This window comes from Choloepus didactylus, chromosome 20 (assembly GCF_015220235.1).
Source record: "Choloepus didactylus isolate mChoDid1 chromosome 20, mChoDid1.pri, whole genome shotgun sequence".
In the NCBI taxonomy this organism is placed as follows: Eukaryota; Metazoa; Chordata; class Mammalia; order Pilosa; family Megalonychidae; genus Choloepus; species Choloepus didactylus.
The window spans coordinates 16,974,906-17,000,906 of record NC_051326.1 but is presented as its reverse complement, the minus strand read 5'-3'; the positions used below and the strand labels follow the sequence as shown (position 1 = coordinate 17,000,906).

General features: G+C 47.3%; 1 protein-coding gene across 1 annotated transcript in view; it reads right to left on the bottom strand.

Annotated features, from left to right (window-relative positions):
- Nucleotides 1-26,001, bottom strand: part of PLB1 (phospholipase B1) — a 136,398-nt gene that overhangs the window by 44,387 nt on the left and 66,010 nt on the right. Inside the window, exons 21-33 of the mRNA XM_037813022.1 lie at nucleotides 25,670-25,778; nucleotides 15,826-15,877; nucleotides 14,395-14,475; nucleotides 11,576-11,641; nucleotides 11,158-11,258; nucleotides 9,103-9,184; nucleotides 8,006-8,110; nucleotides 7,789-7,884; nucleotides 7,494-7,565; nucleotides 6,473-6,511; nucleotides 5,873-5,933; nucleotides 4,992-5,050; nucleotides 3,415-3,488 (exon numbers count right to left, since the gene is read on the bottom strand). Of these exons, the coding sequence (XP_037668950.1) occupies nucleotides 3,415-3,488; nucleotides 4,992-5,050; nucleotides 5,873-5,933; nucleotides 6,473-6,511; nucleotides 7,494-7,565; nucleotides 7,789-7,884; nucleotides 8,006-8,110; nucleotides 9,103-9,184; nucleotides 11,158-11,258; nucleotides 11,576-11,641; nucleotides 14,395-14,475; nucleotides 15,826-15,877; nucleotides 25,670-25,778 (997 nt within the window). The remainder of the gene's footprint in view (nucleotides 1-3,414; nucleotides 3,489-4,991; nucleotides 5,051-5,872; nucleotides 5,934-6,472; nucleotides 6,512-7,493; nucleotides 7,566-7,788; nucleotides 7,885-8,005; nucleotides 8,111-9,102; nucleotides 9,185-11,157; nucleotides 11,259-11,575; nucleotides 11,642-14,394; nucleotides 14,476-15,825; nucleotides 15,878-25,669; nucleotides 25,779-26,001) is intronic.

The following is a 26,001-nucleotide window of genomic DNA, read 5'->3' as shown; positions in this document are numbered from 1 at the left end:
GCCTTTAAATTGAGTGAGCCATGTAGGTGGTGAGGAGAGAAATATTTCTATTTTAACAAACTCTGATATTTGGGTATACTTGTATTTACTTGTATTTTTTCTTCTGCACCTCCCTCCTCGATCCCAGCACATTCCTCCAGGCCCCTTGTTTTGAGGACACAGCCTCAGCATCCAGCCCACCAGGAGAGCCTCCTCCAAGGCCAGGCCATCAATCAGAGGCTGTGCATTCCAGGAATGCTTGGAAGGAGACTGACTGCCCTGCTATCAGGGTGGTCCTGGGTGGTCCAGGGCTTAGGTCCAAGGCCCAGCAGCAAGAGGCCCCAGGGGGTGGAGAGACGCCTCCACCCCCCCACCCCACTCAGGTTTCCCTCTCCCTCTTCCCATCACAAGTCTGGACCTAACTTGGCCAGTGGCTGGGCCCTGGTTGAGCTTCTGATTTTTCTCCAACTCTGCATGAAGCTGCTGCTTTAACTGCCTCTTGCTCTTTTTTTTTTTCTGCACTTAATTGGAACATTTCATACTTGAAAAGAAAGGAAATTACATATCTGTACACCCCTTCTAACCACAATGTCCTGACTACCTACCTCCTTTGCCCCTCTGTAAACACATAAACACAAAGACACATATAAACACACATACATCTGGTACTTTCTATTGTAATTTCTTGTCTAAAGGTGTTTTTGTTCTAAAACAAGGGTAGAGGCTGATCAAGATCAACATGTACCCAAATCTCTCATGGAACCCATCTTGGAATGAAAAATTCTGCGAGAAGTGAGAAGATTACACATATAAATATGGAGGAACAAAAGTATTTAAGCCCTTATTTTGATCAAAACTATGCAAAACTGGAAAGAAAACAGACCCACATCAAAAAGAGAATCTGTGTCACAGCCTTTAGATTAATGTGTTTTAGAATATACTATGAGCTCAGCGGCTAGCTTTGTTTACCCACTGTCACCCATAGGGCGTGGAGAAAATCAGAGTATATATTCAATAAATATTTGTTAAAGGAGTTCCAGCAATGTGAGACTGAACTCCTAATTAATATGACAAAGAAAAACAGTTTTTGGTCAGTAAATTTTATTTTGGCCCTTTGAATGATCCCAAACAAGCAAACTTTCAACTGAAGAATAGGCAGTGCTTTAGACCTCTGGGGTGGCCACAGCTGGACCTTTTCTCTTGGTTTACAATTCTCCCAGGTCAAAGGGCATCGGAAACACAGCCCACCCTCCCCACCCCCCCACCCCCAAGAATACTAGGTCCACTTCCCAACCCTGTGAGGTCCACTCTCTGCCCTTCCTGTTTCCACTCTTCTTACCATTCTTTTACCTGGAATCATTCCTTGCCTGGGATTTCCAACCTAGAAGGTTTAAGGTGCCAGATAATTGCTTTTCTCAGATCAGTCTACCACAGGGACATTTCCCAGGGGATGTTAATAGGTATTATGCAAAAAGAAAGAGCTCTGGAATTCGGGGAAACACTGGATTAAACATATTTAAATCACTTTTTTCATTGCAGGACCTCCCAGAGGCTTTAATATGCAAATATGCACTGCAAATTCCCCAGACAGAAGAAATAGTAGTTTCTTAAACAAATACCAAGGAATCCCCCCCTCCTCAGGGACTTGCCTACAGCTGGCATTCCACAGAATACACTTTGAGAAACACTTGTATATTCTACGCCACGCCAAGCAGTCTCGCGGACTCTGACCTGGAGCTTCCATCTTAAACACAGGTGGGTCTTGGGGCAGGTGTTTGTAAAATTTAGGAGAAATAAAGGGCTTAAAGTGACAGCAGCCACTGAATATTACTTGGAGTTAGGACGAAAAGATTCAATCACTAAGCCTTATGGGTCTCACGTGCCGGAAGAAACGGAACCGTGACTGGATTTTCCAGTTGCTGCAGAGCGAAACTGCGTGGAAGAATCTGTATTTGAATCCAGGGACCCATCTAGGTGAACTGGGTGTAAAATTGGGCAGCTTGTCTCACTCCCCCAGACTGCGCCACCACTGGGGGCTTCTCTGTCACCCGTCATGATCTACTTCATGCCCCATTTTCCCACCCTGTGCTGCGAGGTCACTGCCCTCCTTAGTGGAGAGTAAGTGCAGCTGCCACAACCTCACGCTTTTCCTTGACTGTAATAAGCTCTGGTTTCTCTCTCTCTCTTTTTCTTTTTCTCGCAGCCTTGGTAATATTCGGGTCAGTGTGGTCGGCAGGCAGGACTCTGTTTGGATTTGGCCAGCCTACAGAGACCCCCCCACCCGGCTAAGGACACCTGGCAACCTGGGGGTCCTCGGACAGTGATGTCCTCATGCCATGGACCTGCAACGTGGATTGCTACCGGCTGGGCGATGCCTCCTTCCCACCAGGAAAACCTGATCCTCCCCACACTGCTCCTTCCCACCTTCTGGGGGGAAGGAATGTTATTTAAATCCACTTTGAAGGCAAGGTTAACAACAGTAAAATACCCACTTTGAAGGCAAGTGCTGGCGTGAACGCTCGCAAGCACCCTGCCCTCTTGTGGCTGGCGTGTCCTAGCTGTCTTCCTGGGTCACAAAGGAACGCTGAGCTCATCGCCAGTTCCTCAGAAGCACACGGACGTACACATGAATTTTATTAGGAAAGAGACAGAGTCTAGAAAATCCACACCCAGCCCCTCCCTGAACACACCCCAGGCTTTTCTGCTTCTATCTTTCTCACCCCGCCCACCTCCCCAACTGCTAAACCTTCAAACCATGCCTGAGTACCACCTCCTCTGGCGAGCCTGCCTCCCCATCTCTGCAGGTGGGGTGGATTATTCCCTCTTCCATATTCCCACCGTTAAACAGCACCTGCCAATCGAGCCTGAGTATTGCCTGTGCTTTCCGTATATGCTCTTCGCCCACCCTGCTTCAGAGTCTAGCATGGCACGTAGGATGTGCTGAGCCATGTCCGTGGATGGAGATTTTGCCCCAATTAATTCCTCCTGAAGTGTGTCTTGGGTTTTGTAGGTTCTCTGTGCAGTGTGCACATGCGTTTAAGGCAGAGGTGCAACCGCTGCACGATGTAAGACAGTAAGCAGGGATGCAGGCACAGCTACGTGTGTACACAGGCAAGGAGGGCAAGCAAAGAGTCAGAGATCTGGTGCTTTTTGGGTACATTTCATGTTTGATTTGCTGACCCAAAAGCCTGGTTTACTTTCTCTGCACAATTTTGAGAAGAAAAAGAAAACAGGTTAACAACAGTAAAATACCCTCTCTATCCACCCCATTTTCACATGTTGCAGGAATGCTTGGGTTTTCCTTCTGAAAGTTCCTTCCAGACCCAGTCCTTGCTCTTTGGTATTTATGCGTTGACAGGTGACAGAACTCCCCTGTCCAGTCTCTGGGGTGAGCACGGGGTGGGGTGGGGGAGGAGAGTCAAAGGCTGATGTTACCTGTACGACAGTCCCCGATACTGTGTGCTCATATCCAGAAGGTCATCTGGTTTGGAGCCAATGCCGTTGCCAGCCTTTAAAAACAGACCAAAATCCACAGGAAAATCAACAAGTTGGAGAGAAAAGAGAAATGTGAGTGCACCTGGCTTCCCAAGAGGTGGGGACCAAGGCACTTGCTGTGGTGTGAGGAAGCCCTGGGCCAGGGTTTGCATTCTCTGGGTACACCCTTCCTGCTGCATGAACCAAGGACAGGTCCTTATCTTATGAGATAAGGACCAAATTGGATCAGAGTTGTAAAAACTGCTTTGAAAACTCTGAAGTGATATATACACATGTGACAGACTGGTAATAATGACATTTATAGCACGGTCCTCCTAAGTTCTTTACAAGCAGGGGAAAGAACCCGTGGAGTTGAGTGGACTGCAGGGCATGGGTATCTCATAAATTTCACATTTCTCTTCCTCTTCCTTCCAGGGCCTCCTGTAAGATATTCTCACAGCCGCAGAATTGTTGCCCAAAAGGCGTGATTCTGGGATAGTAAAATAGACTCATTTCTTGGAAGTGAGGCATAGAGCTTTCTCTGTAACTGTGGAGTCCTTGCTGCTTTCTGTGTGGATGCAAAAAAGAAACAGATGTGAGGGTTTGAGCTGACTGAAAAAGCAAAATCCCAAAGGGAAAAGAGCACCCATATGGGCAGATTTGGATGATTCTTTTTGAGTCAAAATTACATATTTTTGCATATGTTTAAAAAAAGTGTTATGTGTTCAAAATCTCCACCATCTGAATCAATGCAGTTCACACCTGAAAAAGATTTCCCCGGCACACCTGGTTGAGAAAGTGGCTGCAAAGTCAAATCATTGCCAAGTGCTGGGATGGACAGAGGCAGGACAGAGAGGCAGGAGGATGCACAGGTCAGGAGGGCAGGCCCTGGAGTGAGGAGGCCGGAGGGCAGCCCCAGGCCTTGGAGGTAATTACAGAGCCTGCCTGACCGTCAGTTTCCTCATCTGTGAAATGGGCCAGCTGTATTGCCCATATAGTGCTCTCGGGCTTTTTGAGAAGACTGGGAGAGATGGACTGACTTAGCACAGTTTCCAGTACACAGAAAGGGCTCAATACTTTTTTGTTAGTACTTTTAAAAAAGTCACTTTTACTTAATGATGCTGGAGAGACAGCATCCTCAGGCACCCTTCTCTTAAGAGTTTATCAAAACTGCAAAGGGCTAATCATTGTAGGAAGTTGCTTAGCTTCAGCTCCTCTCTCATTTTAAATGCGTGACCAAAAGATTATGACTTTAAAGAGCAATAGGTTTTAGAGGTAAAGTAAGGCAGTGGCAGGAGAGGTCACCTTTTCTCAGTGACCGGTGGCAGTTTAGAAGAACCGTCCCTACACACAGGAGGGAGAGGCAGGCAGGGCCTCAGAGCCCACCGGACTGGGTTCCTTGTATGACGGTATCGTCCCCAGTGGTGCCCTGTCGGTTCCTCCCGTTAGGAGAGACTTGTGGTGCCTTCTCCTGTCCGTGTCAGGGCCCGGAAGCTGGCCCAGCCACCCCCAACTGGCCCTGGGCCCCAGGTCCTTACAGTGAGAGAATCTCCGAGAGCAGCCACAACACGAATATCTGCGGGTCTCAGCGCGTGCACTGGAAAGACAAGTGGACATACCTGAGTCTCTGGGAAGGCCGCTGCCCCTGGGGGCTGGCACTCTTGCCTCAGGCACCAACAGAGACACCACCCGTGTGCACATTTGGGCCGTGTGGACTGAGCACCCACAGTGCCATGGAGGCAGAGCTTGTAGGAGAGACGTAATAAACTGATCCCTGATCCGGAGGAGGGGCACATGGAGAGAAGGGCGCAGAGAGGGAGAACGGAGAGGCAGAGTGAGGGAGCAGGGTGGACAGAATGGGATCCCATCCCTGGAGGGCCCAGTGGTCACGTGGGGGTCACGGTAGCCTGAGAGCACAAGCCAGATGAGTCCTGGACCACAAGAGAGCAGGTGCAGGGCCTGATGCTCCGACCATTTAGAGCTGGGTTCTGGATTTCCACCAAGCATCAGAGGAATAATCACGCTGGGCCTTTCCTGTCCCCAAGTTCGCAAGTCTGGGGAACTTTCCAGACCCTACAGGCAGCAGTGACTGCAGAGCCTGGGGCCACAGGAGTGATGTGCAGAGCTGGCTTTCTCGAGGGACTCCCTGGACCCCTGCACCCCTGGGGTTCAGTGAGGCCGCTCTGCAGGGCTTGGCCTCCTGGTGGGGGAGCCCATGTAGCTCCTTCAGCTGAAGCAGGAGGGCACCTGGGGCCTGCTGGGCATGATGTCACAGTGCAGAGTGAGGGCCACCCCAGACAGGAAGCCAGCACAGGGCACAACTGTAGCATTTAGCCTATTAAAAGTCTGCTCAGAATTCTTACTGGTATGCAGGTCCTGGTGGAGGGGTCCCAGTCCTGGGGTGTCCTGGGGGGCTTACCCGAGGTGGGGGTTGAGGCAGAAGGAGTCCTGTCCCTGCATGACAGCCAGCTCCCATGACCCTAAGGGTGTAGAGTCCCAGCATCTCAGGTTTGAAAGGGACCAGAGAGGCTGGCTGGGCACCAGACTCCCCCAAGGAGCTTGACAAACTGCAGAGCCCCTGGGAGGGGCCGAGAAAGGGCATTTTAGAAAGCCTCCTGCGTGAATCTCAGCCAGGCTTGATTGCCACTAATCTAGCTCAGATCCCACTTCCCCCCACTGTGGGCATCAGGGCCTCAGTGACCCTCCCCTCCACCACACCACCCCTGCTGCTTCACCAGCACGCCCACCTCCCTGAGGGGGACAGGGGTCTGCACTTCTGTCCTCAACGGAGCTGTGATTTGATCGGCAGGACCCTACCCAGGCTGCTCTCCAAGCAGCTTACTCTGCCCTCTACCCTCCTCAAGGGATCAAAGCCCTAACAGGGTCCATGGTGGACCTCCCATGGCGGCCCACCCAGAACTCTGGCTCACTTTCCCACCTGCCCTGTTGGGCTAGCCCCAGCTCAGGGGCAGGCCACTGCATTGCCTGGGGAGCCCCCCGAGGAAGCAAAAGCGGATACCTGCACGCTGTTCTTGTAGGTGCTCAGAAAGGGCCAGACCTGCGAGAAAGGGGGGTGGGGTGGGGGCAAAGCGGCACATTCAGCACTGCTCCCCGCGCCAACTCCCAAGGGGCACTGGGCTCGTCCCCTGCCCCACACTCCCAAGCCCGCCTCTCCCAGCGGGGCATGGGCACAGGGCCTTCTCAGCACCGAGACTGAGAACAAAGCCCGTAGCGGCTCCCAGGGAGCGTGTGTGTCTTCCCTGGGCCTCCCACCCTGCTGGCTGAGACATCTCATCTGCATCACCCCCCTTCCCCACCCCGCTCCCTCCAACAGGCACCACTCTCCACTCCCCTCCCCGCACAGCGGCCTGGGTTCCTTCCCGCCCTGCAAGGAGAGTCAGGCCCTTTGAGGTTCTGCCCCACACGGGCCCAGCGCAGAGGTTCACAGCATCGGGCCTGGCACCCTTCTGAGAATACGGGGGAATTTATAGAGGTGAGGACAGCGCTGCAGAGCTCCAAGAATCTGTCTGATAATTTGCCAGTGAAGACGGGGCTCTGGTTCTGCGTTGCCTTCTGGGTTAACGTCTGTATCCCTCGCTCTGGCTTCCAACCCTCCACCCCTACCCCCCTCCCCGGCAACCAGGTATTATTCTCAGTTTCAGTTCTGGTTTCCATATAGCCATGGAGGCAGCGGCTCCATGAAGGCAGGGTCTCCTTCTGCCCCCTCCTCCTCTAAGTTCTCCCCAGCCCCAGCCCTGGCAAAGGGAGCCGGATGTAGCTGCAGGTTCCTCTCTCTTGCCCGAGAGAGCTGCGTCCAGCCCTGGCTGGCGCTGAGGCTCCCTGGGTGCAGTGTCAGGCCTCCCTCCCTGGGGGCCATCACCCCTCTCAGACCTGGAGTCTGGAACGGGGAGGGCGGTTGGACAGAGCTGGAGGCAGGGCGAGGACCTGGACGGAACGAGCTGAGAAGCCTCGGTAAGAGCCGCAACCCAGCAAAGACATTTTAAATGGAGGGCGTCGCAAGGACATGCTGTTCACGCTACCTGGCTCGGACATGCAATATTGATCTCGTTTTCGAAATTATGCTGTGACGTCTTCTGGCCAACAGGTTCCAGCTAAACCAAAAAGCAGGCAGACGGGGAGTGAGAAAGAGGTGGTGAGGAACAGGTTGGGGAGGAGCCGGAGGGGAGGGACAAAGGAAGTGGGATTTGTTGGCACCACCATGGGGAGGACCTCGGGGCGCACAGCCAGAGTGGTGGTCTCGGAGCTCCTCCAAAGGCTTTCCAGAGTCTTTCTTATCAGAGGGAGAATACACTATTCCCACCCCGGCCGTCTTACCATGTTGTTCCAGAGGGCGCTGGCGGCGCGGCCGTGGGCCTTGCTCTGGAAGTGGAAGCAGTCGGGCGCGAAGAAAGAGCTGTCGGGCAGGCCCTCCTGGGCGCGGGGCAGAGAAAGAGGGGTGGGGTGAGGGAGACGCCGGGAGCGGCAACAACCCTCAGAGGCAGCTGCGGGCCATCTGCGGGGTCCACTCCTCTAGGGCGTTTTCTTTCCTTACCGAGGTCTTTGGCATGTCCACTTTCTCAAAGAATGGCTGCACGACCACCGTGAAATCTTCCCTCGTGTCGTACCGCCCACTCTCCACCAGCTGGTGGGTCCCCTCCTGAAAGAGGGAAAGGGGATCGGGTCGGGGGTAACGTCCTCTTTGCATCTACTGGGACTTTCTGTGTTTTCTCACTCCAGCAGAGAATTAAATAATTGTCTGACCTTGGGGTAAGGTTAATCGTCAGCAGAATCTTGGGTGATCAGGAACCAGCTAGTTACTTTCAGATCAGCCTTTATCTCTGCACTCCCCCGCCAACCCCTGCTTCAGTTGCATATATTTAACCTACTCTGGGTAAAGGGAAGGTAGGGAAAACCTAAGTCTACCAGCCTGACTCCCTTTTAAACACTGATTAAGACTCAGTGGGATGGGAGAAATGACTTGGTCAAATGACATTTTGGCTAATCCTTACATTTAATCTATTTCTGTCCTCTATTAGCTCAGATAATCAAAGGTGAATCAACAATATTTAATGCAGGTTTACAGGTTTGTATCACTTGTGCATGGTGTGTGTGTGAGCATGTGAACACGCGTGTACCTCCTTGAGAGGCTCACATCTATGAGGGTAACCCAGCTGTTACCTGCACAGCTTACCCCTGGGCTCAGTTACAGGGAGACCTGTTATCCCAGTTCTTATTCCCACTTCTGCCAGACTCTCCTGTTTCAATGCTTGCCAGGGTCTCCCCCATTTGGGGCCAGGCCCTGGGCAGGACAGGGAAGTCAGGTGTATGTACCCAGGAAGATCAGTGCAGTCGCTTTAGAAGACGCTGCACTCTTTCTTTTCCCAGGGCCTTCCCACAACTGCCTCTGTTGATGACATAAACATTTGTTCTACGGGAGAGCCAAGGACTCAGGTGTGCTGGGCTACTCAGCTCTGCAGCTTGGGTTGGGTAAATTGAAAATGGCCCCTCTGCCTCGGGGGTACCTGTCAATTGGTGGGACTTGCTCACCATTTCAGGGTCAGAATTATCTGAGCATTTACTCATTTTCTAAACAAGCCATCAGAGTGCACAGAAATTCCTGCACAGTCTCAGGGCCCCAGCCCGGCTTACCTGGTATTTTTTATTCACTTCGATGACAGCGTTGAGTTCTGTTGAGTTATCATCAAACTGCAGGACACAGCCACACAGCAACCTGCAGACCAGACCCAGGAGATGCCCCCCCCCCAACAAAATCACCATTAGGAATGCGGGGCACCGAGGCGGGGGCTTCAGAGCAGAATCTACTTCTAACTTGGCATCATCGGATCCGTGCTCACGAGGGCCTGGCTGGTTGGCCTGGTGACTGTACTGGATGAACTAAAGGCCATACCCCAGACCTGGATTTGCTCTTGGAAATGAAGCAGTGGGTGACTTTCTCAGAGCTGAGATACCTTGTGGCTGTCTGAGGCCCAACCTCTTTTAAATAATGGTGACAACAACAACAGTGGCTAACATACATCAAAGGCTCACTGTGCCAAGCATTGGGTTGGACTTCACAGAAATTAATACACTCAATCTGCTCAGACATTCCAGAAGTTGTATACTCAATATCCCCATTTTATAGATGAAGACATGGAGGCTCAGAGTGAGAAAGTAACAGTCTCAAGGTCACGTGGATGCCGCGCGTGGCAGCCTGGCTCTGAGCCCGAGCTCTGCAGTCTGCAGCTCCAACCTGGCCAACCACCTGGCACAACTGGGCTTTTGGTCCGGAGGATGACGTGACCGTGAGGACAGTTCATTGTAGACACAGCAGTGCTGAGGGAGGCACAGCCACTGAGACCCCAAACACAGGAGAGGCAGGGGGTGCAGAATGCTCCTGGGAGGTGGCAGGTCAAGGTAGCCCTGAGCCAGAGGTCTGGTCATCTCAGAGCTAAGAAAGAACCCAGCAAATGCCTCCTCTGAATCTTTCGGGTTGTTGTTTTCTTTTCTTTTCTTTTTCTTTCATTTTAATAGTCTAAAAATCCCTACAGGGATGGGTAGCAAAAGACTTTTTGGTGAACTGTTCTGAAATTGCACAGATCCCCTGTACCTCCCGCGTGGCCCAGTGACTGGAGACAGTGGGAGCGGGGGTGAGTCAGCAGCTGAGAATAGCACACCTCACGCCCGCTGCTGTGACAGACATGTGTCACCCGGAGCCACCCTCCCTCTGCTCACAGCCTCGGTGAGCCCTTCCCCAGGGGACCTGTACAGTCCCGGCCCATCAGGGATGCAGCCAAGATGCCTCTTCATTTCCAAGAGCCAATGTGACCCTTGTGACCTTGTGAATTTTAGGGCACCCAGCTGTTGAGCCCCTATGCTGGACTGGGCCAGCAGTGACTCAGATGCAGGGTTCAGAGGCTGGTGGTGGTGGGGGGGTGTGGGGCATGAATAATCACCACGCTCAGGGCTTATACAGAGCTGGGTGGGGGGCACTCGGGGACCCAGCTGCCAGGACCTGGGCTAATGGCAGGAAGGGAAGCCGTGGAAAACGTCCAGGCCTGGGTTAGAAGGACATCCTGTTCTGGGGGTCAGGGATATGTGGGAGACCAGCTATCTCTGGCTCTGAAGGCTGAGGGGTGACGGCCCCCTGGGGCCTTCCCGAAACCATGGCTCTCTGTTCTCCGGGATGACCCTTTCCCTGGACCCCACTGATTCTAACTCGAGCACCCACTCCTCCAGCAAGCGACAGCGGTGCTCATCTTTGTGGATACCCAGCCTGGGGCATCAGGCCAGCCAGGGGCTCCCTCTACCCTGGAGATGGGCCTCCAGGAGGGGCGGGGACGTTCCAGACACCCTCCAACGGGGGTCCCAGCTGTGTCCAGAGGACTCCTGGGCTTGAGCCCTGCCCCCAGCTGAGCCCATTTCCAGTGTTTCACTCCTCCCTCTCTGGTGGGTTGGAGGGTCTCCGATGGCTGCCATGACAACACAAGGAGGGTCTGGGGCTCTTTATGAACCACCTGAGGGGAGGGAGCGGAGGCCTCTGCAGGGGTCCCAGAAACCCTGGGACAGTCTCTCCAGTAGACCTTTTCACCTTAGAAAACGGGTGGTCTCAGCACCTCTCACCCACGGGTTTTCTGACTAATTAGAGCCCCTTTCTGCTCAGGGCCCGTGGCCTTTGGGGAACAGGGAGAGAAGCGTCCATCTCACTTGAGGATCAGCCGGGGGCAATAGACCTTCTTCTCCAGGTACAGCTCCCGCAGGTTGATGATCTCCAGCACTGTCACCAGGCTCACAAAGGCCCGGGGGACCTGCGGAAAGGCAGTCAGTGCCCAGGAGGCGCGGGGACAGGTAGCCCCGGGCTCACACCTGGGTTCAGGGCCTGCTCCTCCCGCTGGACATCAGCGCCATAGCCTTCAGCCCTGCTCTCCCACTTCCCGTGGGTCTCCCCTTCTCCCACACATGAGGAGTTTGGGCTGCCGGGGACCAGGATTGACAACCCAGGGGCAAAGGTGACCTGCCAAGGGGGTCTCAGCAGGAAGCCAGAGCTGCCTGCGAGCCAGCTCTGAGCCCAAGGTGGGGGTGACTGTAGCTGAGCAGTGCCGAGTGTAGCGGCCCAGCCCCGTACCTCAGCGTGCAGGATGTCCAGAGCCTCCCCAATGTGGCCCGTGAAATTCTGGGGAGAGAAGCGGACCTGCAGGAAGAGGGGGTGTCTCTGTAACTCCATTCATCACCCGGACTCCCTAAAGAACAGGGCCACTGGGTTTCTTGCCTTCCCTCCTTCCTGAATCTCAGCCAGAGGGGGCAATATCGAACCACAGGGCTTGTCGTGGGGGGCCCCCGGCCTCCAAACCCACCTCACGGTGCCTGGCTCAGTATGGCTGTGACCCGGGGAAATGCTCCTTTTTGGTGTGGAGAGCTCTGGATCCACCACATGTGAGCTACCTGTGGGGCCGTGATGGGTCATGGCACTGTTCTGGGCCCTGATAAAAGGGGAGTGCTGGACCAGATGACCTACAAGATCCCTGGCAGCCTGAATAGTCTCTGGTCCTGTGGCCTGACCTCTTTTCTTCAGAGCCTCCAAAGGGTGGAGACCCACACCCTAAACAAGTCACTCTCGGAGATAATGGGAGAGGAAGGGTCCTGGGATCCCCCAAGAGCATAAACACATTTTTACTCTTATTTCTCCTCATCTCGATGCCAGTGGTTCTAAAAAAATTTTTTTAAGCAATGGAATTCTTTCTCTGAGTGAAACCAAACTCAGGACCCCAATACACCAAACGGATAAAAGACAAAAGTTCTTGGGGGTGGGAAGGGGAGGAGGTGGAGGGCGTCCCTTCCCTGCCCCAGAAACCCTGAGGCTCTGTTGTGGGCAGCTTGAAAACCCCTGACCTGGGCCACTGAGGGGGCTGGGGGACAGGGTTTCCCTCTGGGCTGGCACCCCGAAGCCATAGCAAGACTCACCACTTCCTTCACCCTGCTGGCACCCTTTCTGCCTGACAAACCGACTCGTCTTCCAGTTGGCAAGTGTCCTGCTCTGTGCAAACCTCTCTGATGACCTTCCCCACCCCTCAAATTCCCACGGCAATTCTGAATTTAAATCTCTCTTCCATGTGCATCGCTAGAACCACATCGTGATGTCTCTCTCATCGTGTTTTGGTGCATTGTTGTGTCTCCCTTCCCCGACGGAGTGCGTTCCTTGCACACAGAGCCCATGCATCATTTGTCACTGCTTAATGCCCAGCCCGGGGCCTGGCATATAATACATGCTCAGCGTATGGTGCCAGCACGGAAAAACATTCCATTCAACAGAAAATACCATAAACCAACCGGAGAAGCAAAGATTAGAATAGGCAACATATTTGACAAAGGGCTAATGTACTTAATATAAGGAGTTTCTACAAACCAATAAGAGAAAGAGAAATACCTTATCAGAAAATGGCCAATAGCCATGACTTAGAATTTAACAAAAGGGAAAGTTCAAATAGGCGTTAAACAAGAAACAGGTTTTTCCTGCCTAGAAATCAAATAAATGCAAATTTTGAAAACAAGATGCAATTTTTTTTTCACCTATCAGATGAGCAACTATTAAAAAGTGTGATGATATCGGTGGTCAGCAGGGTGTGGGGAAAGACGCAAAATGGGCACAAACTTTCTGGGAGCAATTTGGCAATATGTGTCCAAAGCATTAAAAATGTGCATATTCACCAACAAATAAGACACGTGGATGGGTAGATATGGTTTCAGTTCATATGGCGAAATGTTAACAATTCTGGAATCTAGATGGTGGATATATAGGTATCTACTATACAATTCTTTTGATTTCTCCATACATTCAGAAATTTTCAGAATAAAACATTGGGGGAAATGTGCATAGCTTTTTGCCTAAAAACAAAAAACCTCACTTCTTAGAATATATACCAGGGAAACAATTACGGATGTATATACAAAGATGGATGTTTAGAGAGAGATTTACCAAAATGTTAAGAAGGCTATATTGGGTATTTCTGGATGTTGCAATTACAGATAATTTTTTTTCTCTGTACTTTCATGTGTTTCTCCAATGTACTGCTTTTAAAATTTAAAAAGTAAACAACTACTGTTATTTTAAAGTCAGCTGAATTGAATACAGAGGAGGGTGCAGCTATGCTCTGCACTGACAGAAGAGGTGGAGGTAACAGGGAGGTTAATTCGGGCTCAACACACGCACAAAAACTAAAATATAATTTGATTAAGTAAATAATTTGATTAAGTAAATTATGGCTGATGGACATAATATCAGCCATAATATCAGCCATATATATGATGGGTTTCTATACAGTCTCCATTTAACTAATAAGGACGACCCAGAAAACTCATGAGCTGCCCAGCACTGGGATATTCAACAGCTAGATTCTGTGGAAGAGAATGGGAGAATGGGCAGTATGGTCCATGAGGTTTCCTCCAACTCAGAGATTCTGGGGTTCCAGGAAGAAGTGCTGCACCCCCCGGGAAGCAGTCTCCTCTCGGGCTCCCCATCACCCACGATGCCGTGCCTAACTGCCGGCATTAGGAATGCAACTTTCCCCACACACGCTACAGCTCAGAGGTGCGGGTGTGAGGCTCCTGCACACTGAAGAGAGGAGCTGATGTATGGTTAACTATGAAGATGGGTGTGATTTTTCTAGATCACTGGGAACGTTATCTTGGTTTCTACAGTGTTACGATCAGGCTCCCCTGATAGGAAATCCAATCAGGAGCAATCTCAATACCAGTCCTGGTTGTCCTGTTGAAGCACTCCCTGGAGGTGACTGCCCTCGATCTCGGGGTCAATCCTAGGCTGGATCCAAGCCAACCCGGGAGCCCAGACTCCCAGCCCACCTCCACTGCCCCCCACCCGGCAACCTGGGCCCTGGAATCCTTCCCTGGGGTGGGAGGAGGTCTTGAGCTAAGGGCTTGGAGGCTTACCGGGTCAGTGCAGCAATCACAGAGGTCATTGCCTCCTATAAACAGGGTGATTAGCTTCCAATCTTCCTGAAAATTTATCCTCTGAAATGAACAGGAAACAAGGAAGTAAGAGCCTTGGCACAGAGTCAAGTCAAGGAAAATACAAGCAGTGCTGAATAACTCCCCAGCAGAGAATTTAGTGGACATCGGTATTTTCTGTTCTTTGGTTGTTGTGGGGTCCCAAGGTCAGATGGATTTGGTAGATGCTGAACGGTTCCATTTTTTTTTTTTTTAAGGTGGAATCACTGACCTCCAGGTCAGAGTTTTCAAATGTCCTGTGAAAGTGGATACCGATGGCCACCAGGCTTCCTTTCTCCCATCTCCAGCACAGCAAGGAAGGGGGTGGGAAATGGGGAGGCAGATCCTAGTTATGGCAAAGGAACCCATTTGTTCTAGGATCCTCAAAAATTTGAATTCTAACTTTGCCTAAGGGAGACAGGACCATCTTCCATTAAGAGGGAGCTCTCTGAACTCAGCTCGTCATTACTAGTTAAAACTTCCCATGAAGAAATCAGATCTGAGCGTGTGTTCTGAACGGATTTTGCCACCTTTGGCAAATGCCTTCTCCAAGAGGGACCTGCAGAAGTATTTGAAGATCCAGGGCTGAGTGGAAGGGACAGTGGCCAAACACATGTCATCAACTGTGGCTCAAGCCCCTTACATTGTCCCAGACCTACGCAGCTTCGCCTTCTCTGACCTACACTTCCAAAAGAGGGTGGAAGAAGAAACAGGCAAAAAGATCCGGAAGTTTTTTTTTTTCCTTTAAGGGGAGAAACTTTATATGTAAAAACCTCCAGACAATAGACTTTTAGTCTATTCAGTTACATGCAAAATAACTAATCCCCCACCCTCCACTTTCATTATTTTATCCACCTGGGATTAGCTCCAAGAAGTCTGAATTGCGAACCCTGCTTTCATCTGAAGGAGAACCTCACGTTCATCTTTCAGAACCCAGCTCCAGTATCTCCTCCTCAAACCCCACCTCCCGGCCCTCCTAAGCAGCAGAGCCTGTCCCTTCTGTGCCACCACTGCACTCTTATACCATGTCAGCTTTTTATCATTTTCATTCTCATGTCGGGCTCCCCTTATAAGCTCCTTTAGGGCAGGACTGAGTTATATTCTTCTGAGAAACTCCAGCATCCAGACCAATGCCTGACTCATAAATATTTGAATAGTTGACTGACTGACTGAATGGATGGATGGATGTGAACCTCTTTTTCAGAGGGGCAGAGGTTCAGGCTTTAGAAATGTCTGCCAGAAACCTGGCCTGGCTCCCATCCTCCCCTGGCCCCACAGCTGACCCTCCCCATCTCCGTGGATTTCTCCTGCCCACTCCTTATTCTGGGGAGTTCCATCCTGCGTGGTCCCAGATGGAGCCTCCCACAGACGCACCGTGTCTTGTTTCATCAGATCCACCAGCTTCCTGGCCTGGGCAGGTAAATCCCTGCGGGCACACACAGAAGAATTTGCGTGAGGAGCAGGACTGGGGCAGGGAGAGCAGGAATCAGGTAGGTAGCAGAGGAGGCCCTGGGTGGGCTTCCTGCAGGAACACTGGCTGAAAGCCACGGCCCACAGAGCTCCTGCCCCCTTTGGGCTCTGCTGGGGTGGGGGGCAGTGGCCAGTGCTGTGGGAAGGGCAGAGAACTGTGCCCTTGCGGGGGTGACTGTTAATACGATTACTTTCCAACTGGCATGTTCAATTATATACTTTTCTCTCTCTTCTAAGCCAGGCTTGATCAGGGCAGACAGAAGGTCTGCGAGTGAGTATTTCATGTCATGCAAGTGCCCCTTTCCATAGTTGCCAAGACCTCAGCCCCTCAGCCTCAAGGTGATTTGGTCGAGTCAGGCACACCTGGTTGACTTGCCAGCTCTGGGAGAGTGTCTTAAATGCTCAGTTTAAAGAGATTGCAAAAATGGAGACAACCACACCCCTATCTAGTCAGAGGGTCATCAAGAGCAGTAAATAAGATGGGCAAAGCCATTCAGTTGTAGTAAGAGCCACAGCCAGGGCCAGACATCGTAGGTTTGAATTCTGGCTCTACCACTGACCAGCTCTGAGAGCTTCAAAGTTCCTAACCCTGGGGACGGTCAGCATACCTTCTTCATTGATTACTGGGAGGATCAAATGAGGTGCCAAGTAAAGAACTTAGAACGGTGCCTGGCACAGAGTAAGCATCCATTCAATTACTTCTATCTTCACCAGCACCACCACCATCATCATCAATAAACCCCTGGCACAGTGCTTGGCAGGAAACATCAGTTGTCATCCTTTTACCCTCATAAGTATTAGTCCAACTGGTCTGATCATGGTCATATTAGACTAGGTAACAGATAACCTGGCTGGGGTCTTTGGGTAAATCACTTAATCTGTTTGACCCTCAAATTTCCTCATCTGTAAATCTGAAGGTATCAGGGCAGCTGTTCCTTTCATAGACCAGAGTTTGGGGAAGATTACTCAACTCCTCTGAGCCTCAGTTTCTCATTCATGAAACATGGGAATTCAGCCCTTTGCTCTGTCCATCTCACAGTTATTGTACAGAGCACAAGGGGCAATTAATATGAAGGCACAATGTATGTAAAAGGGTGATTATGTGACCTGGAATAAAGCCTGAGGGGTTCCAGGGCAGACCATGTGGTTGAGTGGATACATTTGTTCAGGTCTCTTAGCTTCTCTGTACCATAGCTTCTTAATCTGTAATAATAATAGTCCTCACCTCTTCCCTACCACCCATGATGTGCTTGGACAAATGAGATCCCTGCATGAGAGTCCGAAGTCCTTGGGAAAAGCAGGAGCAGAGATCCAGGGTGACATGAATTGCACCCAGCTTTTGTTCCTTTTGTGCTCTCGATTCGAAGGTTTCATTCTTGCATGCCTTCCTGATCTAATAATGCTCAGAACTACCTCCCCTCTTATACCATCTGCTGATATATGCTTGGAGAAAGCAAAATGATGATAATATTAAAGTAAGTCAAAACCTATAAGCAGTAAATCACTAGTATATCACCCCAATCTGGGCCAAAAGGGAAAAAGACAAGACATCATAAAACCTATTATAAGGTTTTGCAGGTTCTACTTTGGAAAGTCTGTGGCAACTTTCCTATTGAGGATAAATGAGGAATCTACTCAGGTGGCTTGTAGTCTCAGGATGGTGTTGCAAGCCAGAAGAGGGCTGTAAGGGAATTAGGAAACAAAACACAGGCATCCCCATGTGGCAGCCTTTAAACCTAGACAGTGGGTTGAAGAGATCCAGATTTTTCTGGCACTAAAATGAGGTTTCCAGTTATTCTGGAAGAAAAATAAGATTAAGAAACAGAAAGGGATGGGGCATCATCAACATGGCAATATAAACATCCCTTGAAACAGCCTTCCCAGAGATTTAATGAATAAAAGGACAAATTTTACTGCTTAGAACTCTGGAGGATGGTAGAAACTGGGAGTGGCTCCACAAACATTGAATTGAAGAAACAAAAATCTCAGGTGGGAGAAGTCCATCCCAGATCACTGGTCAGCTCCTGTTCCCCTCCCCTTCACTCACTCTATGCAGCTTGGGAGCCACACAGAGGCAGCACAGCCCTGGGTGCTTCTCACCATGGACAGAATCACAGCAGCGAGTTTGATCTCCACCCATATCCAGGCACAGGGGCCTAAGTCCACAGACACCAAAGGGGGACCATGAGCTGCTGAGGGGCCCACAGGGGGTGGGGGGAAGAGACCGTCACAGAAAGGCTGGTAAGAATTGTTCTCAGCAATCCAGTTTCAGTCAGCTGGACCACCTAAAGGCAAAATGGGCTTTTCTGAAGTGACTCACCTTTCTGGATTGATCTCATCTGGCTCCCCAGGGTAGGAAGAAACTGGAGGCAGGAAAGTCTCACAGAAAAAAAAGGAGGGTGTGTGTGTGTGTTAAACTGAACTGCTGTAAGATAGGATTGGTCCCAGAACTTAAAAGTGTAAGGAAAACAGGGTACTGAGAGGGAGAGAATTTAAACAGACCATAGGAGCTGGGGACAAAAGTCTGCATAAAAATAAACAGAATGGATCAAGATTCCCAGAGAAAGAACAGAGAAAAGGAAGGTCTCTCTTGGAGTTGAAACAATTGCACAAAAGGTGCAATCTTAAAAATTGCACTGCTACACCACGGCAAGAATCAGATGAAGAAGAGCTGAGAAAATCTGAACAATTAAACATGGGCTATTCTAAAAGTCTGGAGTAAGTTAAACCAAGTGTTAAAGAAGAGCCTAAACACAAAGCCAATCAACACTAAAACCCTAGACAAGAGGGAGAAATGGACCTTAAAAGTTAAGCCATCATGAGAATCAGACACTATACTAAGCCTTACTAAGAAACAGGAAGATATGGCTCGGTTAAGGGAAAATGTTAAAACTTCAGAGAGACCCAGAAGTTGGAACAACTAAACAAAAATGTTTAAAAAAATCTCCTAAATCAGTTCAAGGAGATGAAGGAAAATATACATAAAGACATAAAGGATATTAAGAAGACAATTATAGGCATAAAGAAGAATTTGAAAATATAAAAAGAAACATAGAAATTAAGGGGATGAAATGCATAAGAGTAGAGATTACAAATATACTGGATGCATACAACATACATACAACAGCATACAACAGCAGATTTGAGCAGGCAGAAGAAAGAATCAGCAAGCTAGAAGACAGGATGATTGAAATCATAGTCAGAAGAACAGAGAGAGAGAAAAGAATAGAAAAAGTTGAGCAGTCTCTCAGGGATTTGAGTGACAGCATGAAGCAAGCAAAGTTATGTGTCACGGGAGTCCCAGAAGAAGAGAAGGGAAAAGGGGCAGAAAGAATATTTGAGGAAATAATGGCTGAAAACATCCCAACTCTTATGAAAGGCATAAATATACATGTTCAAGAAGCGCAACATACTCCAAACAGAATAAATCCTAATAGACCCATTCTAAAACACATACTAATCAGAATGTCAAATGCCAAAGATAAAGAAAGAATTCTGAAAGTAGCAAGAGAAAAGCGATTCACCACATACAAGAGAACCTCAATAAGACTGAGTGCTGATTTCTTATCAGAAACCATGGAGGCAAGAAGGCAGTGGTATGATGTATTTAAGGTACTGAAAGAGAAAACTGCCAGACAAAAATTCTTTATCTGGCAAAACTATCCTTCAAAAATGAGGTAGAATTTGAAGTATTCACAGAAAAGAGAAACTGAGAGAGTTCATCAACAAGAATTACTAAAGGGAGTTCTGCTACTTGAAAGGAAAAAACAGGAGAGAGGGGCTTGGAGTAGTGTGAAGAAATGAAGATCATGAGTAAGGGTAACTATAAGCGTAAACGCAAAACCCAGTGGTACCGTATGCTCAATATACAACTCTATTCTTTAATTCATATAAGAATCAGGACACAATTGAAGAAGAAAAAGGCGTATTTCCTGATAACGGACATGCAAAATATAAAGTGGTAAAGTGGGACAAAAACAACATAAAGAAGGGAGACAGAGGGAAATGGGAGCAGAGAACTTGTATGCTATTGAGGCATAGTTGGAATCTCTTCAAATTGGTAGATTATAGATGTAGGTTGTATAATATAAATCCCAGAGTAACCACAAAAAAGTACTTAAAGATATACAGAAACAGAAATGAGAAAGGGATCCATCAAATACATCATAAAAGGTCAACTATACAGAAAAGGAGGCTGCAATAAAGGAAAAGAGAGGCAAAAAAATATATGACATATAAAAACCAAAGTACAAAAAGGCTGAGGGAAGTACTGCCTCTACGGTAATAACACTGAATGTTAACGAATTAAACTCCCCAATCAAAAGACACAGGTTGGCAGGATGGACAAAAAAAGCATAAAATAACTATAGGTTGTTTACAAGAGACTCACCTTAGACCCAAAGACACAAATAGTTTGAACGTCAAAGGATGGAAAAGAAATTCCATGTAAACAGTAACCAAAAAAGAGCTAATATCAGACAAAATAGACATTAAGTCAAAAGCTGTTATAAGAGACAAAGAAGGACACTATATATTGATAACAGGGGCAATCAACCAAGAAGAAATAACAATCATAAATATTTATGCACCTAACTATAGTGCTCCAAAATACATGAGGCAAACACTGGAAAAACTGAAGGGAGAAATAGACACCTCGACAATAATCGTTGTAGACTTCAATACACCACTCTCACCAACAGATAAAACATCTAGATGGAAGATCAATAAGGAAACAGAGAACTTGAATAATATGATTAATGAGATAGACCTAACAGACATGTACCGAATACTGCACCCCAAAACGGCAGGGTGTACATTCTTCTCAAGTGCACATGGATCATTCTCCAGGATAAACCACACGTTGGAACACAAAACAAGTTTCAATAAATTTAGAGAGACTGAAATCATAGAAAGCATCTTCTCTGACCATAATGAAATGAAGCTGGAAATCAATAACAGGCAGAGAACTGAAAAATCCACAAATATATGCAAATTAAATAATGGTCTCTTAAACAATCAATGGGTCAAAGAAGAAATTGCAAGGGATATCAGTAAATATCTTGAGATGACTGAAAATGAGAAGTCAACATTTCAAAACTTATGGGATGCAGTGACGGTAGTGCTGAGTAGCCCTCAGTGCTTACGTTAAAAAAAGAAGAAAGAGCTAAAATCAAAGACCTAACTGCATAGCTGGAGGAACTAGAAAAAGAACAGCAAACTAACCCCAAAGTAAGCAGAAGGAAAGAAATCAAAAGATTACAGGAGAAATAAATGAATCTGAGACTATAAAGCAATAGAGAGAATTAACAAAACCAAAAATTGGTTCTTTGAAAAGATCAATAAAATTGACAAGCCCTTAGCTAGATTGATAAAGAAAAAAGAGAGATGATGCAAACAAATAAAATCAGAAATGAGAAGGGGGAGTTCACTGCTGACCTCACAGAAATAAAAAGAATCATAAGACGACACTATGAACAACTGTATGCCAAAAAAACTAGAAAACCTACATGAAATGGACAAATTCCTAGATATACACAAACAACCTATACTGACTTTAGAAGAAAGAGAAGATATCAACAAATTACTAGCAAAGAAAAGGAATCATTTTTCTAAATCCTTCCAACAAAACAGCCCAGCACCAGATGTCTTCACAGATGAATTTTACCAATCATTCCAAGAAGAATTAATACCAATCCTACTCAAGCTCTTCCAAAAAATTGAGAGGAGGAAACACTACCTCATTCCATGAAGCCAACATCAAAATTGCAAACCAATGTCTCTTATGAATATAAATGCAAAAATCCTCCACAAAATACTTGCAAAACGAATCCAACAGCACATCAAAAAATTATACACTATGATCAAGTGGGGTTTTTCCAGGTATGCAAGGGTGGTTCAACATAAGACAATCAATTAATGTAATACGTCACATCAACAAAACAAAGGAAAAAACACATGATCATCTCCACTGATGCAGAAAAGGCATTTGACAAAATCCAGCATCCTTTCTTGATAAAAACATTTAGAAAAAGAGGAATAAAAGGAAACTCCCTCAACATGATAAAGGGCATACATGAAAAACTCACTGCTAACATCACACTCAATGGTGCAAGACCGAAAGCTTTCCCTCTCTGATCCAGAACAAGACACTGGTGCCCACTGTCACCATTGTTATTCAACACAGTACTCTAAGTTCTAGCCTGAGAAATTAGGCAAGATAAAGAAATAAAAGGCATCCAAATTGGAAATAAGAAGTAGAACTTTCACTATATGTAGGTGACATGATTGTATATGTAGAAAGTCCCAAAAAACTAAACAAAGTTACTAGAGCTAATAAATGAATTCAGCAATGTGGTGGGGTACAAAATCAACAAGCAAAAAATCAGTAGAGTTCCTATACACTAGTAATGAGCAAGGTGAGGAAGAAATCAAGAAAAAAATCCCATTTATAACAGCAACTCAAAGAATCAAATATCTAGGAATAAATTTAACCAAGGATGGAAAGGACGTGTACATAGAAAACTATAAAACATTACTCAAAGAAATCAAAGAAGACCTAAATAAATGGAAGGACATTCTGTGGTCATGGACTGGAAGACTAAATATTGTTAGGATGTCAATTCTACCCAAAATGATTTACAGATTCAACACAATCCCAGTCAAAATTCCAACAGACTACTTTGAAGAAATGGAAAAGCCAATTATCAAATTTATTTTGAAGGGCAAGGGGCCCTGATTAGCCAAAACATCTTGGAAAAGAAGTTGAAAGACTTACACTTCCTGACTTTAAAGCATATTACAAAGCTACAGTGGTCAAATCAGCATGGTACTGGCACAAGAACAGATATATCAACCAGTGGAATTGACTTGAGAGTTCAGAAGAGACCCACATACTTATGGCCAATTGATTTTTGACAAGCCTGCCAAGTCCACACAATTGGGAAAGAATAGCCTCTTCAACAAATGGTGCTGGGAAAACTGGATATCCACATGCGAAAGAATGAAAGAAGACTCTTACCTCATACCATATACAAAAATTAACTCAAAATGGATCAAAGACCTAAATATAAGAGCCAGGACTATAAAACTCCTAGAAGAAAATGTAGGGAAGCATCTTCAGGATCTTGTGTTAGGCTGTGGTTTCTTAGACTTTACACTCAAAGCAGAAGCAATGAAAGAAAAAATAGCTAAATGGGACTTCCTCAAAATTAAAAACTTTTGCACATCAAAGAAATTTGTCACTAAAGCGAAAAGACAGCTACTCAATGGGAGAAAATATTTGGAAACCACATATCCAATAAGGGTTTAATCTTCAGAATATATAAAGTAATTCTGAAATAACTCAACAATAAAAAGACAAAAAAGCCAATTACAATATGGGCAAAAGACTTGAATAGACACTTTCCCAAAGAGTATATACAAATGGCTAAAAAGCACATGAAAAGATGCTCAACCTCACTAATTATTAGGGAAATGCAAATCAAAACCACAATGAGGTATCATTTCACACCTACTAGAATGGTGACGATTAAAAAATAATTACAACTTTCCCAAGAAACCCCCTTATTGTTGACACTGCACTGGTGCGGTATCTTTGTTACAATAAAACATGGAGAGGATGTGGAGTCATAGAACACTCATTCATTGCTGATGTGAATGTAAAATGGTACAGCCACTGTGGACGACAGTTTGGCAGTTCCTCAGGAGCTAAACATAGAATTACCATATGACTTGGCAATCCCTCTACTAGGTATATACCCAGAAGAATTGAAAGCAGGGACTCAAACAGATATTTGCACACTGATGTTCATGGAGGCATTATTTACAAATGCCAAAAGATGGAAGCTACCAAGTGTCCATCAACCAAAGAAATAATTAACCAAGTGTGATGTGTATATGTATGTGTGTGTGTGTGTGTGTGTGTGTGATACAATATTACTTAGCTGTAAAAAGGAATGAAATCCTGATGCATGCGACAACATGGATGAACCTTGAGGACATCATGCTGAGTGAAATAAGTCAGGCGCAAAAGGATAAACATTATATGATCTCACTGATATGAGCTAATCACAATAAGGACACTCATAGAGAATAGAATCTAGAACATGGGTTACCAGGGGATTGACTGGGGTCGAGAATGGGGAGCTGATACTTAATTTGTACAGAATTTCTATTTAGGTTGATTTTAAAGGTTTGGAAATGAATAGTGGTGATTGTAGCACATTATTGTGAGTGTAATTAACAGTGCAGAATTATGTGTGTCAGTGTGGTTGAAAGGGGAAGTGTCAGGTCATGTATGTTACTTGAATGAAAGAAGATAAAACATGGGACTGTATAACACAGTGAACCATTGTGGACGATGGACTGGGGTTAACAGTACAAGTATAAGGACGTTCTTTCATGAATTATAACAAATGTATGATGCTATTACAAGGTATTAATAAGAGGGTAGTACATGGGAAAAAATACACCTAATGTAAACTATGGACTACAGTTAATAGTATTATTTCAATATTCTTTCATCAGTTGTAACAAAGATACCGCACCAGTGCAGTGTCAACAATAAGGGGGTTTCTCGGGAAAGTTGTATTTTTTTACATGACTTTTCTGTAAACCTACAACTTCTCTAATTAAAATAATAATAATAATTAAAAAGAAACATTTCACTAAGTGAAAGAAACCAGACAAAAAGTACTGCATATTGTAAGATTCCATTTATATAAAATGTAAATATAAATAAATCTATGGTGACAGAATTAGATTAGTGGTTATTAGGGGCTGGGGAAGGATAGAGAGACTGAGAGGTGGCTGCTAAGGGGCATGGGGTTTTTCATTTTGGAGTAATGAAAATGTTCTAAAATTGATTGTGGTGATGAATGCACAATTCTGTGATTACACTAAATGTCACTGAGTGTAAACCTGGGTGGATTTCATGGAATTCTCTAGATGGATCGTGGCATTCACTTGCTCTCTGACCAGGCAATAAACCCAAAGAAGCACCAGGCTCTGGAGTCTTTTAGAGAAACAGAGCTGTAGGACCCAGGACCGTGGAGCAGCCTGCTCTCCGGGGCCGGCCATTCAGAGTCCAGGCCCCATGGCATCCTGATCTCCATGTTCTCCGGAAGTTTCCCCAGGTGGGTCCTGGAGCCCTGCTGCCTTATGGCTGGACAACCATCCTGACCCACCAGGGATCTGTGACCTATGGCTCGCCAGAACTTTCCCATCCAGGATGGTGTTGGAGTCTCATAACCGCCCAGGAGAGGATCTCACCCCGTTTCACAGGCCGAGGCTAGGAGAGGCCAGGCAGAAGGCCAGGCCTCTGGCTCGGGGCTTCCCCTCCCAGGACAGGTACTCGTCCCATGACTCAGGCTGCCCAAAAAGCCTGTCTGCAGAAGGCAGGGAGGACACGACTCTAAAAGCAGAGCACAAACAGATGGGTGATGGTAACTGGACTCACAGAGTGAGCTGTGATCTTCAAAGCCCTCTCATAATCACAGTCTTACAGGAATATGAGATTTATAGATGAGCCAAAGCATATGACACTAGCATCCGAGTCAGCTGTGACCAGTTCCCTGGGGTGGCAGTTGGGTTGAGCAAGACAGAAAGGGACAGCCACAGCAGGGCCCAGGCAGGCCAGCCTTCGGCTCTCAGGCTCCTCCCCTGGACCAACTTGCCCCTATCCCTCTCTGCAGCCAAGTCCCCCAGTCCAGGCCAAGCGCCCCCAAACCCCTAAGGCTCCCCTGCTTACTCAGCTCGGGCTCCTGCCACGGCCTGGTTTAGGAAGGCTGTTGGTTGATTCGCATTCCCTGTGCCAACAGAGAAGCCTACCAGGGAAGGGTTGAATTCCTGGAGGATATCTAGAAATACAAGGAAGAGATGTACTTGGTAATTTTATCGATTGCAATCTTCAGGTTCCTTTGAAAAGGTCCAGTGGGTGCTGGAGACAAAGCAGAGCCCCCATCCCACAGCTGTCACCTAAGAAGGTTCACTCGGTACTAAAATAAAATGTTCAGCTGGTGATGTGTTATCTACATCAGCAGCACAGAGTAGATGCTTAATAAATTACTGTTATAAATGTGC